Here is a 14441-nt window from a genome sequence, read left to right on the forward strand (position 1 = left end):
CACACACTCTAGGTTTGTTTATCCTGCTTTGTTAATGTAAGGTGTATGTGTGCTAAGTTGCTTCAGTTGTGTCTGACTCTTTGTGACGCCATGGACTGTAGCCCACCTGGCTCCTCTATCCATGGAAATTCTCCAAACAAGAATACTGGAGTGGGTTTCCATGCCCTTCTCCAAAGTTCAAGGTGTATACAGTTTGTCAATAGGTTGATGTTAACAAGTGGAAACCAATAAATAGTATGTTCAATAGTGCGTTTAACTTTAATGTTATTTACAGCCATACGATGAATGGATTAGTTCAACAACTTATCCGGTATCGCTTTAAAAATACCAATATTAAATGAAGTCTTTTTTCTTATTGTCAAATGCAGAAAATATGCCACATTTGTTTAGTTTTACATATTTGGACTATGATTTCCTCATACATCCTTCTTTCTTGAGAGGTTCTAATTATCTTTCTTTTTCCATCAGTTCAGTTCAGCCGCTCAGTCGTGTCCGACTCTTTGCAACCCCATGAATTGCAGCACGCCAGGCCTCCTTGTCCATTACCAACTCCTGCAGTTTACTCAAACTCATGCCCATCAAGTTGGTGATGCCATCCAGCCATCTCATCTTCTGTCGTCCCCTTCTCCTTCTGCCCCCAACCCCTCCCAGCATCAGAGTCTTTTCCAATGAGTCAACACTTTGCATGAGGTGGCCAAAGTATTGGAGTTTCAGCTTTAGCATCAGTCCTTCCAATGAACACCCAGGACCAATCTCCTTTAGGATGGACTGGTTGGATCTCCTTGCAGGCCAAGGGACTCTCAAGAGTCTTCTCCAACATCACAGTTCAAAAGCATCAATTCTTTGGTGCTCAGCTTTCTTCAGTTCTTAATCATACAGTTTTTGTAATAGCATATTCTATCATCTTATAACTATATTTGAAAAGTCCTCTGACTTACTCTTTCAGTTTGGACCTAGTTATTTCTAGAATTGACTATCCATGGAAAGTTTCTTCCTAGTGTGAAGTGAAGTAAAAGTGAAAGTCACTCAGTCGTGTTTGACTCTTTGCAATCCCATGAACAAACCCATAGAATTCTCCAGGCCAGAATACTGGAGTGGGTAGCCTTCCCTTCTCCAGGGGATCTTCCCAACCCAGGGATTGAACCAAGGTCTCCTGCATTGCAGGGAGATTATCTACTAGCTGAGGCACAAGGGGAGCCCAAGAATACTGGAGTGAGTAGCCTATCCCTTCTCAAGGGGATCTTCCTGGCCCAGGAATTGAACCAGGGTCTCCTTCACTGCAGGCAGATTCTTTGCCAACTGAGCTATCAGGGAAGCCCCTCTTCCTAGTGTAACTTTGGGTAAAATGGACTATTTCTAAAATTCCATTTTATGTTTTTTCTTGAATTCTGTTAAGTTTTTCTGGGCTTAAGTATGTAATTACATACTTAAATGCTTAAGTATGTAATGTATTTATGTATTTTTTCAGAATGGGCACCCAGGAGAAAAACTTTTGGTGTCCTTATGTGTTTAAATTATTATTTTATCCATATATTTACAGTTTTGTTTTTTAGCTTGTATGTTAGCTTGAATTCTTTAGTTGTAAATAATATGGTCAAATTCTGGATAACTTAAATTAAAAATAGTATATTGAAAAGATAGTAGTGATTTCAGAAATCTTCAGGAAGCTTTAAAAAATGGACTGAGCAGCAGGTAAGAACAGAAGTAGCTCAGAAATCAATGACTTTCTGGTCTTGTACTGCTGGAATATCTCTACATGTTGCTCTTCTGAGCTCCTATCTCTGCATTTTGAGATGTTGATTAATATCATATCAATGACTTTAATTTTCAGAAGTTCATCAATAGCTCTTACATTGATGGTGGGTTTTTCAATAGGCTTTATTCTTTCTGGTATATTGCTACTATTATTGAATTGGGACTTCAAAAGAGATAAAAGGATGTTGGCAAATTGCTATATCCTAGAATGTAGTCTTGAAAAGTATGTCACAGGATGTAGAGAAATAGATAAGCAATATTTATTCCAAAGTTCAGATGATGATAGGTTAGTAGTCTCCTATATGGACAACATATGGACTTGGGAGAAAATATTTGCAAACAATGGTACTGACAAGGGATTAATTTTCAAAATATACAAACAGTTCATACAGCCTCATATCAAAAGACCAAATAATCCAGTCAAAAAATGAACAGAAGACCTAAATAGATATTTCTCCAAAGAAGACATACAAATGGCTAGCTGGAAAAGATGCTCAATATTGCTAATTATCAGAGAAATGTAAATCAAAGCTACAGTGAGGTATCACCTCACACCATTCAGAAAGGCCCTCATTAAAAAGTCTACAAATAAGAAATGCTGGAGAGAAAACAAAGGAACCCTCGCTCACTATTGACAGAAATGTAAATTGGTGAAGCCACTAAGAAATAGTATGGAATTTCCTTTAAAAATACTAAAAGTAGACCTACCATGACCCTACAATCCCACTCCTGGGCATATATCCAGAAAAGATGAAAACTCTAATTTTTCAAAGATACATGCACCACAGTTCATAGCAGCACTACTTACAATACCCAGGACATGGACGCAACATAAGTATTCCCACTAACAGATGAATGGATAAAGGAGATGTGATATCTATCTCTCTGTCTCTCTCTCTATATATATGTATATAAATATATAAAACAATGGAATATTACTAAGTCATGAAAAGAGTGAAGTGATGCCATTTGCAGCAACATGGACGGACCTAGAAATTATCATACAAGGCGAAGTAAGTCAGATGGAGAAAGACAAATAGCATACTATATCACTTCTATGGGAATCTAAAATATGATATAATGGAATGTATTTCCTAAAGAGAAATAGACTCACAGACATAGAAAACAAACAATGATTGCCAGAAGGGGATAGCAGGGGGTGGAAGGAGATAAACTAGGAGTTCCAGGCTAATATATACATACTACTGTGTATAAAATGGAGAAGGCAGTGGCACCCCACTCCAGTACTCTCGCCTGGAAAATCCCATGGACGGAGGAGCCTGGTAGGCTGCAGTCCATGGGGTCGCTAAGAGTCGGGCACGACAGAGCGACTTCACTTTCACTTTTCACTTTCATGCATTGGAGAAGGAAATGGCAACCCACTCCAGTGTTCTTGCCTGGAGAATCCCAAGGATGGGGGAGCCTGGTGGGCTGCCATCTATGGGGTCACACAGAGTCGGACATGACTGAAGCGACTTAGCAGCAGCAGTGTATAAAATAGATAAACAAGGACCTACTGTATGGCACAGAGAAATATATTCAGTGTATTGTAATAACTTATAATGGAAAAGAATCTGAAAAAGAATAAATAGGAGAACTTCCCTGGTGGTCAGTGACTAAGACTCTGCACTCCCAAAGAAGGGGGCCTGGATTTGATCCCTGGTCAGGGAACTAGATCCCACATGCTGCCACTGAGAATCTGCATGCTGCAATGAAGACTAATGATCTGTGTGCTCCAACTAAGACCTGGCAAGCCAAATAAATACATAAATATTTTTAAAAGATACATGTGTATGTACACACACATATATGGGCTTCCCAGGTGGCTCAGTGGTAAAGAACATTCCTGGCAAAGCAGGAGCCACAGGTGACTCGAATTCCATCCCTGGGTCGGGAAGATCCCCTGGAGAAGAAAATGGCAACCCACTCCAGTATTCTTGCCTGGAGAATTCCATGGACAGAGGAGCCTGGTGGGGTGCAGTCTATGGGGTTTCCAAGAGCTGGACACAACTCAGTGACTGAGTACATATGTAAATATGGGGTTACCTAGAGCTGTTTTAAAATGCAATGTGAAGCTGATGTTGATTGTTCATTTTTACTCTGCAGCAAAAGAGTGCCATACTTTAGTGAGAAGGAAGCAAATTTTTATTTATGCCAAATCTGGGGTCTTGAACGTAGGTGTCATGGCAGTGAATTAAGTCCTTAAACTAAGGGACTAGGCCTATGAGCAATTCTATTCTAAGACCTTGAGTGGGGGACATATTAGGATATATCTCAGGCATGCAACAGGGAAGTCTTAAAGATTTTCTATTTGGGATCAGAGCTGTTTAGCTGTGTTCTCTTTCTCACAGATGTGCTTATTTGCTTTATTTATTTTTTTTTTTTTAGGGGTCCAAACTGATTGAAAAGTGCCAGCTTCTTTTGGGAGGCTAAATGATTCCAGAAAATGTCATCGTAGGATCTTTGTTGAGAACTGCATTTTGTTTTTCATGAATAATGAAATGCATGTTTAATATTCAGAATAAAAATCGGTAGTGTCAGCTTTCATCTGCTAACAATGCTACTCAAGAACACTAACCAATCTAGACTAAATCTCTAGTTTCTTACTCAGCAGAAGAATCTATTTATTGCAACTCTTCTGCAACCTCCTTTCTCCTCATAAACTTTCTATTTCTCAGAAGCAGCACTGGAAATATGAACTCAAGGGCAGGGCGGGGGTGTGTGGCTTTCAAAGGTCTCAGGTGGATATAATGGGTGCCACATGCCACGTCAAGCTGGGACCTGGCTGCTGGGTTTCTGGAATGAAAAAGATCCAAAGTGCCACTTAGGGTTTCTATCCATACCACTACTGAAAATAATTATTGATGAGCTGAATGAAATGGTTTTGTAAGAAAGTTACTTTCGTAACAGTATTCTCGTTCATCTTTACCTTAGATATGTGATGCTGACATTGTCACCAAGGAATCCCAATATATTCGTATTAACTTGAACTTTCAATGATGATGTGTATCAGCAGTTTTTTTCCCCAGAACTCCTGGGAGAAAGACATAAAGAACTTATTCTTTGAACTTAGTTTTCCAGATTTTTTTGTGTGTGTAATGAAGTAAAAAAAAAAAAAAAGCAGTGATATTTTAGTGCTTACTAAATGAACGATTTTGATTAGAGAAAATATTTAATCCTCTTTTCAGTGCTCTATACTTGATTTCAGTTTTTCCTCACTCCAATGATTTCAATGTGTTCATATATATATATTAGCAAATTAAATCCAAAAATCACTGAAGTATCTATTAGGTTCAATAAACTGTACTAGGTATTATAGGGAATGATATGAATATGATATGACCAGATCACTAATGAATTTAAACAAGATATAATCACATGAGGAACTGTAATAATGGGCAGATTACACATTTCCAGTGTCACAAGAGCAGAACTAACTGATAAGGTAGAACCCAGGGGTTTGAGATCACACATTACCCCAGAGACCAGGAAAGTTCATGGGAGAAGTGACTGGCCAATGGCCAGTCTGGCCAATGACTAGAAAATGTATGTGGTGGGTTTTAAGACAAGAGTAAAGCAGTAAGACTCAGTGAAAACCTAGGTAACAATGCTGTGTGGGAACACATTGTAGCTTAGCTACATCAATGAAAAGTATTTGTAGAGCAGTCATGTCCAACTCTCTGTGACTGTAGCCTGCCAGGCTTCTCCATCCATGGAATTCTCCAGGCAGAATACTGGGGTACCCATTCCCTTCTCCAGGGGTTCTTCCTGACCCAGGGATTGCAGGGATTCCCACATTGCAGGTAGATTCTTTACTGTCTGAGGAACCAGGGAAGCCTAGTTATAACAATAGCTAGTATTTATCATACACTTCTTACATGCAAAGTGTCAGCCTTTAAATGTATTATTCCTGTAACTTCTACAACTGTATAATGAAGTAGGTACTATTATTTCTTTACTACAAATGAAGACACACAGACTGCCATTTGAAGGTGTGTAGTTTAGGGTGAAGCCCCAGGCTTCAGCAATACGTGAATTGTGAACTTCCAGGTATTCAAGCTGGTTTAAAAAAAGGCAGAGGTTGCCAACATCTCCTGGATCATCGAAAAAGCAAGAGAGTTCCAGAAAAACATCTATTTCAGCTTTATTGACTCTGCCAAAGCCTTTGACTGTGTGGATCACAATAAACTGTGGAAAATTCTGAAAGAGTTGGGAATACCAGACTACCTGACCTGCCTCTTGAGAAACCTGTATGCAGGTCAGGAAGCAACAGTTAGAACTGGACATGGAAAAACAGACTGGTTCCAAATAGGATAAGGAGTACATCAAGGCTGTATGTTGTCACCCTGCTTATTTAACTTATATGCAGAGTACATCATGAGAAATGCTGGGCTGGAAGAAGCACAAGCTGGAATCAAGATTGCCAGGAGAAATATCAATAATCACAGATATGCAGATGACACCACCCTTATGGCAGGAAGTCAAGAGGAACTAAAGAGCCCCTTGATGAAAGTGAAAGAGGAGAGTGAAAAGAGTTGGCTTAAAGCTCAACATTCAGAAAACTAAGATCATGGCATCTGGTCTCATCACTTCATGGCAAATAGATGGGGAAACAGTGGAAACAGTGTCAAACTTTATTTTTCTGGGCCTCAAAATCACTGCAGATGGTGATTGCAGCCATGCTCCAGTACTTGGGCCACCTCATGCAAAGAGTTGACTCATTGGAAATGACTCTAATGCTGGGAGGGATTGGGGGCAGGAGGAGAAGTGGACGACAGAGGATGAGATGGCTGGATGGCATCACCGACTCGATGGACATGAGTCTGAGTGAACTCCGGGAGTTGGTGATGGACAGGGAGGCCTGGTGTGCTGTGATTCATGGGGTCACAAAGAGTCGGACACGACTGAGCAACTGAACTGAACTGAACTGAACTCCTTGGAACGAAAGTTATGACTAACCTAGACATCATATTAAAAAGCAGAGACATTACTTTGCCAACAAAGGTCAGTCTAGTCAAGGTTATGATTTTTCCAGTGGTCATGTATGGATGTGAGAGTTGGACTGTGAAGAAAGCTGAGCACCGAAGAATTGATGCTTTTGAACTGTGGTGTTAGAGAAGACTCTTGAGAGTCCCTTGGACTGCAAGGAGATCCAACCAGTCCATCCTAAAGGAGATCAGTCCTGGGTGTTCATTGGAAGGACTGATGCTGAAACTGAAATTCCAGTACTTTGGCCACCTCATGTGAAGAGTTGACTCATTGGAAAAGACTCTGATGCTGGGAGGGATTGGGGGCAGGAGGAGAAGGGGATGACAGAGGATGAGATGGTTGGATGGCATCAGAGACTCAATGGACATGGGTTTGGGTGGACTCCGGGAGTTGGTGATGGACAGGGAGGCCTGCTGTGCTGCGGTTCATGGGGTCACAAAGAGTCGGACACGACTGAGTGACTGAACTGAACTGATATACTCTTGTGGTTAATAGTGTGGGTTCTGGAGCCATAGAACCAAGGATTCTAGAGCCTTGGTCTTCTACTAAAGAGTTTAGCAAACCTCCTAACCTCTGCACGACTTACTTTCCTCATCTTTACAGTTGGATTTAAAGGTTAATTTCCTCTTGGAAGTGTAATGAACGTTAAATGAGTTGAACTATGGAAGGCACTTAAAATAGTGGTGACAGATGCTAAGTGAGGTTAGTTTGAATAATATGAAATTGTTGCCTTTGTAGGCCAAGTATGGACAGTTTCAAATGTCTCGGTCTAATAGGTTAGCTGTTATTTAGAAGACAAATGGATGCTGTTGAAGGGTTTTGCCCTCTTGAATTGCATCCTATTCCTTTCTTTCCTTTCACATGTAGATATCTCAGTATAATAGATACATCTGCCGTCTTTTCCACCTCATCAACTGCCTTACCAATGTAGTTCTTTCTCCTTCAGTGCTTGAAGCCATGTGGAACAACCCTAAACAAAGTTCCATAGTAACACTGCCTAACTGTATATTTCATACTGCCAAGAGATAATAAAATACACCACCATATTAGAGAATAACCATTTGAAAAGTTTCTATATATTTTTGGCTACTAGATCAGATTTGTGAAAAAGGAAGCATACTTACAGGGGATTTTATAAAAATATTTTAGACAGTTTATTTACTCATTCTTTTATTCATTCATTAATTTATTCAGTTCTTTGATTGAGCACATCCTATACAAAGGACACAACATTAAATACAGCAAACTATACAGAGATGAATGTGATAGGACCTCTACCATTAGGAAGTTTAACATTATCTAGAACTGAATTTGAACTAATATGTAACTGGTAGTGAAATATTTGGACCATTTAAAACAAAGATGAATAGTTCTGTTACAAAAGCTTATATTCTTGTATGACAGAAAGATGTCTCTGAAATGAACAGATTTTTGTCTCCGAAATTATATCAGTTATCTATTGTTATGTAACAACTTATCCTAAAATGTAGCAGGATATTACAACAAACATTTTGTATCTCTCACATTTTCTGAGGATCAGGAATCTAGGAGTGGTTTAGCTGGTTTTTTCTTTTTGTTTTGGCTCAGGTCTCTCATGAGGTTGCAGGCAAGCTCTTAGACAGGGCTGCAGTCATCTGAAAGCTTGACTGGGGTGAGTTGATGGCCCACTCACACAGCTGTGGACTGTGGAGGGGACGCCTCAATTCCTTGCTGGCTTTTGACAGAAGGACTTGGTTCCTGTCATATAGGCCTTTCCCCAGGGCTACTCTGGATGTGGCAGTTGGCACCCCCAGAGCAAGCAATCCAAGAGAAGAAGCAAGGAGGACACCACGGTGACTTTTATGACTCAGTCTCCCCAAGTGACAGCCTGGCACTTCTGCTCTCCTCTGTTCCTTAAAAGTGAGTCACTAAGTCCAGCCCACTGGCAAGGTGAGGAGGATTAGACTGTCTCTTGAAAGGTGGAGTATCAAAGCCTTCACAGACATATTCAAAACTACCACTGCAGTGATGTTAATGTCTCACTTGATAGTTTATTTGCCTTTTTTTGCATCTAGTAGAACTCTGTGATTGCATGTACTTGCTACTTTTTTGTTGGTAACTTTTTAATCATACATTTTTTATTTCCTGGTTTAAAAAGTAATACATGTTAATTATAGATTATTTAATAAGATAAACAAATATGAAAAATATGAATCACCCATACCTTATTCTACAAACCAGATATAACCACATTTAACATGCTTTTGGTTTGTAGTATATATTACTACATACATAAATGTATATATACAGTAATAGTATATATTCATATAAAAACATCTATATTATCTTATAGATAGTACACTTTTGGATATTTGTATCTATATTCTTATCTTAACATAAGGAGAATTTACTCTTAAAATTTATTAGAAAACCATTCTAAGAGCTACATTACATTCTGTTTTTCCTTCTATAATCTTTTTTTTCTATTTTTAAACATTAGGCTATTTACTTCCTTTTATCACAATAAATAATAGTCATCTTTACATAGTATCTATGTACATCTGATTATTTTCGTATAAGATCCTACAAGTAAAATTATAGGGTGAACTTACTACTAAATTTGCTCTCAAAGAAAGTTATATTCATTTGTATCTCTTTTGTTGTTTGGTCGCTAAGTCATGTCCCACTCTTTTTATGACTCCATGGACTGTAGCCCACCAGGTTCCTCTGTCCATGGAATTTCCCAGGCAAGAATACTGGAGTGGGTTGCCATTTCTGTCTCCAGGGGATCTTCCCAACCCAAAGATCAAACCCAGGTCTCTTGCATTAGCAGGCAGATTTTTTGCCACTGAGCCATGAGGAAAGGCCAGTAGTCTGAGCACAGTACATCTTACTGTAATTTGTTGAGTATTTAATATTATCATTTTTTCATCTTTTTAATAGACCAATTTCACTTTCTTACTTTGCATTTTGTTGACATACCAGTTATTTTATTGCCTCTCTGTTATAAATTCACTTTTTGTTGTTGGCTCTGTGAAACTGGACGTGGAAACCATTATTTATTTTCAGGCTAGGCTTTACTGGGGCCCCAGCTGCAGCAGGAGAGAGCATTGAAATACGCTTCCTTTGCAGCCTACGTGATATCATACTTAGCCAGTAGAGGGCGCTGGAGAAGCACTGCAGGAGGAAGCAGGTCTGATTCGTAGGGGCTGGCATGCCAGGTTCCCGGGAAGCTGACTTTCTTCCCCCGGGGCTCCTCGCAGAATGGTTTCTTCAGCGCTAGTTGCCTGTGGGGTGCAGGTTTCTTTAGCATTTGCTCCCGCAACCCCTTTTGTAGCTCTTGATTTGGTTTGTGGTGGCACAGCCTGGAGTCCCTTACAGTCCTGTGCTCTAACTCAGATCATTACTCTCCACACCTCACCTTGGTGCTCGCTCCCAGAGAGTGCTCTGTGGAGCTGACCATCTAGTAAACCCATCTCTGTCCCATGCAGCCTCAAAGATGCCACAGCCCACGGCATACATAGAGTTGTACTAGGTTCCTACAGAGATGGTTCCCGCAGCTCACAGTCCCAGCAGCACTGGCTGCAGCGCCCCTGGCTTCATCCGGGTGCCTACCCCTCAGCCTCAGCTTACCTGTTCTCCAGACTTTTTTTCCTGCAGCCCTCCAGACACGGACACTGTGTGATCTGGCCTTGCGCCCACAGAGAAGCCCCTGTGCTCACTTGCCCACTGGATCCACACTCCAGAGGGTTGTTTCTGCTTATCCTACGCCTATGGCCCTGCCGTGTCCTGGGAGCAGAGGACGTTTCCTCTATGCAATGGGCTGCAGCCACACCTTCTTCAGTGCATTTCAAATCTTTACTCCAAGCTTTTCCGTAGTTGGGTATTCTTCCTCAGACCAGGGTACCCTTTAGAGTTCCCTTTCCATTTCCTATTACCACAGCTAAATAGTTCTTTATATTAAATTATAACCCCCATTTAAATGACTGTGTGATTTCTGTCTCCTCATTAGACACAGACTAATGCCACCCATCACTATTAAGATACAACTTTTCCCACACACTTAGTAGCTATTTGCATTTTCTCTTCTGCAATTTTATTTTTCAAACCATGCGTCTTATTATTTTTTTTTCCATTTTGTAGACTTTCAAGATATTAAAGATAAATCTTTTGTCATGTTTATGGCGGATACTTGAGACTACTTTAAATAAGTATACTGAGTTTTAACCACTACATTTGCTTTATTTTAGTGAGTTGAGACCTTCTTATTAACTCATAGATAAAAGGATAAAGAAAACTGGGTTTACTACACTCCACCTTATCCTATAGTATGTGTAATACAATCAGTTTAATCCAATGCTTATTCAGTTCAGTTCAGTCACTCAGTTGTGTCCGACTTCTTGCGACCCCATAGACTGCAGCACGCCAGGCCTCCCTGTCCATCACCAACTCCTGGAGTTCACTCAAATTCATGTCCATTCAGTTGGTGAGTCCATTGAGTCCCATGCTTATGAGGAATGCAAATAGAACTAGTAGTAGAATGCAAAAAAGCTGCATAAATCTCCATTTTAATACAGAGTTCATAAGTAAAATCACAGGTGATACTTGTGGCATTCGCAGTGCTTTTCAAACTGGTGAAGTGGACTTGAAGGACCCTGAGCCCTGTCTTGTAGAATGAGTTATTTTGGAGAAAAAAACAGAGCTCGAGATTTCCTGCCCAACTTCAGATCCCACAGCTTCGCATTATCTTCTGTATTCATTCAGCAACAAATTTGGTTATCATGGATCAAGTCTTAGCCTAGCTGATGAAATACATTAAATCTCTGTGATATGTTTGTTTGGAAAAATAAAGACAACTAGTTCAATTGACTTAAGAAAAATCTTAAGAACACTTTTGAAATTCATCAGTAGAACAGAAGGGGAAAAAAGAAGGGCTCGGGTTGAGAGAATTATGATTTGGATTTCTTAACAGAGTCCATAACGTTTTCTGTCCCAAAGGACAGGTAGCTCTGATGTTATAGATAGCTCGAAGGACTGAAAGACACTCCTAGGTTTTATGAAAAGGCTAGAGTTTAAGAAACTGTGAGATACCATCACCATCAGATTTCTTGGTGGGATAATAATGGGCTGATATTTTATTTCAAGAGCTGGAAGCTATTACTTCTGAATCATTTCTGAGAGCTAGTTGATGATAGTTCTCTTGACAGTTGAAGTTAAATAAGCTTAAGCTACATGGTATCTTAAAATACCATTTAAATTCAAGTTCACTGAGTGTTTTATTCTAAAAACTATTTGGAATACATAGTATCCGAGCTTATTTTAGTTACTGAAACTAAATTCAAGTTTCTTTCAGTCCAACTGTGAATCCAACCTAACCTCTTCACTTCAGAGAGAGACAAGCCATACATTCAATTTCCTATAGATTCAAGTTCACATATATTTTTTTAATGCAAGTATAGAATTTATGCACTGAAATAGCACTAAAACCTTCTAATTTTGTAGAAGTGTCTTAGCAATAGTGACTTGTGCTGCTAAACTGTTGTCTCTGTTTTTATTACCCGTTTACTTTGAAGATATTTCAGTATGATTGCCTTTTCTGTACTGAATCTGAAAATAAGGAGAAAGAGTATTAACCATTGGACACATTTCATGCATTGAACCTACTAAGGAACCAAGCACCCAGTGTGCAAGCTCTTGACTTACTTTGCTACTGTCCTTTGGATCTCTCTTTTTTCTTCTTCATTTAATCTTTGAAGGATGGATTCCAGGAGAGAAAAATGAAAGTTAATATACTGAGCCACCTGAAAGAAAAAACAAAAAGGTAGAGCATTTGTGTGAGAGGTACTGGGACAGGAGAGCTCAAAGACAGATTCAGGGCAATGGCATCCATACATCACTGCTAATTTCTTCGGCATCTTTATCCATGAGGAAAATGCGAGCGTTTGTTTTGGACGGTCCCTGTAGGAGTCTATGCAGCAGCGGAATGTCTGTCTTCTTTAGCCGTTTCTGCTCTGCAAATGAAAATAAGAATCAGCTATAGTCAGGAGGCCATCCTGGAGAAGAAAAGGAACATAATCCGGCCATTCATTTTGCTTCTTCTACTTACTTTGTAAAACCTATAAAGAAGAGGAGTTGTTTTACTCACTCAAAAAAGCAAGTTGAAATTAAAACCTTTAAATGAACTAAAAATAGACTTTCTCTTGCTATCCTTTGGGATTTGACTTTCCATCTCAGAACTCTAAACTTGCCTTTGGTTTGGATGTTCAGACAAATCTGCCATCCCATTTATGCCTTTGCAAAACTTAAAAACATTCATTCAATAAATTTTATTGATCTTTCCTAGTTCCATTAATATAATTCTATCCTTCTAGTAGCTCAGATCCAAAACTTTGTAATTATCTTCAATTCTTCATTTCCCTCTCACCCCACATCCAATCTTTGGATTTTCTTTAAAAATATATTCTGAATTGTTATTTACATTAGGAGTATTTTTTATTATTTCATTCATCTATTGGCTTCAGCCATAATAATGACATGAGAAAGAAAACAACTTCCAATTTGGTATATTCCCAGAACTTCAAATTTCCAAAAGTTATAAACACTTCTACCACAAAATATTTCTAATTTTTTGCCTAAGTAGTTTCGCACCTGTGATTTCATCTTTATCAGAATGAAGCATGAACAGGACACAGTGCCCTTACAATCATTTTCTTTCCTCCTTCCTTTCTCAAATAATTTTTGAGTTCTAACTATATACCAGGCCTTGTTCTCTGTGCTGGGCACACTATAGAAGAGAGCAGAGTAAAATCACTTCTCTCATGGCCCTTACACTCATGGAGAGGATGGTGATAAGGAAGACACAGTAATAAAACCTATCATATATAGTGATAAGTATTCAGGGGGAAAGTTACTCAAGGAAGGGGATAGAAAGTGTGCGTGTGTGTACATATGTATATGCAAGTGAAAGGTTTTAAATTATTGATAGAATGGCTGAGGAAGGCCTCACCGAAGATGTAATATTTGAGCAAAGACCTGAAGGAGATGAGAGAGGAATCGTGAAGCTATACTTCCCTGGTGGTTCAGACAGTTAAGGGTCTGTCTACAATGTGGGAGACCCAGGTTCGATCCCTGGGTCAGGAAGTTCCCTGGAGAAGGAAATGGCAATCCACTCCAGTACTATTGCCTGGAAAATCCCATGGACAGAGGAGCCTACAGTCCATGGGGTCGCAAAGAGTCAGACACGACTGAGCGATCTTCACCATAATTCACCATAAGCTAGAAGCTAAGTCGCTTCAGTGGTGTCCGACTCTGTGCGACCCCATAGACGGCAGCCCACGAGGCTCCCCCGTCCCTGGGATTCTCCAGGAAAGAACGCTGGAGTGGGTTGCCATTTCCTTCTCCAATGCATGAAAGTGAAAAGTGAAAGTGAAGTCGCTCAGCCATGTCCGACTCCTAGCTACCCCATCGACTGCAGCCCACCAGGCTCCTCCGTCCATGGGATTTTCCAGGCAAGAGTACTGGAGTGGGGTGCCATTGCCTTCTCCGATTTAGGGGACGTGTGTGTCAAAAGAATAAGTAAGTAAACTGAGCACCCATGAAGTCAGTACATGCCTAAAGATATCGAAGAGCTTCTCTTGTGGCTCAGACGGTAAAGCGTCTGCCTACAATGCAGGAGACCCGGTTCGATCCCTAGGTTGGGAAGGTCTGGAGAAGGAAAT

The 14441-nt window shown here is 39.9% G+C and overlaps 2 protein-coding genes across 3 annotated transcripts in view; one reads left to right on the forward strand and one right to left on the reverse strand.

Annotated features, from left to right (window-relative positions):
- LOC113894375 (alpha-fetoprotein-like) overlaps positions 1-4823 on the forward strand; it is a 52922-nt gene extending 48099 nt beyond the window's left edge. The window contains 1 exon segment of the mRNA XM_027544729.1: positions 4144-4823. Coding sequence (XP_027400530.1) covers positions 4144-4188 — 45 coding nt within the window. The 3' untranslated portion in view covers positions 4189-4823.
- Positions 4824-10944: 6121 nt separating this feature from the next.
- RASSF6 (Ras association domain family member 6) overlaps positions 10945-14441 on the reverse strand; it is a 71557-nt gene continuing 68060 nt past the window's right edge. For both annotated transcript variants that reach the window (XM_027544727.1, XM_027544728.1), the window contains 3 exons: positions 12616-12734; positions 12427-12524; positions 10945-12330 (listed from right to left, as the gene is read on the reverse strand). In XM_027544727.1, coding sequence (XP_027400528.1) covers positions 12255-12330; positions 12427-12524; positions 12616-12734 — 293 coding nt within the window. In that variant the 3' untranslated portion in view covers positions 10945-12254. The remainder of the gene's footprint in view (positions 12331-12426; positions 12525-12615; positions 12735-14441) is intronic.

This window comes from Bos indicus x Bos taurus, chromosome 6 (assembly GCF_003369695.1).
Source record: "Bos indicus x Bos taurus breed Angus x Brahman F1 hybrid chromosome 6, Bos_hybrid_MaternalHap_v2.0, whole genome shotgun sequence".
Lineage (NCBI taxonomy): Eukaryota > Metazoa > Chordata > Mammalia > Artiodactyla > Bovidae > Bos > Bos indicus x Bos taurus.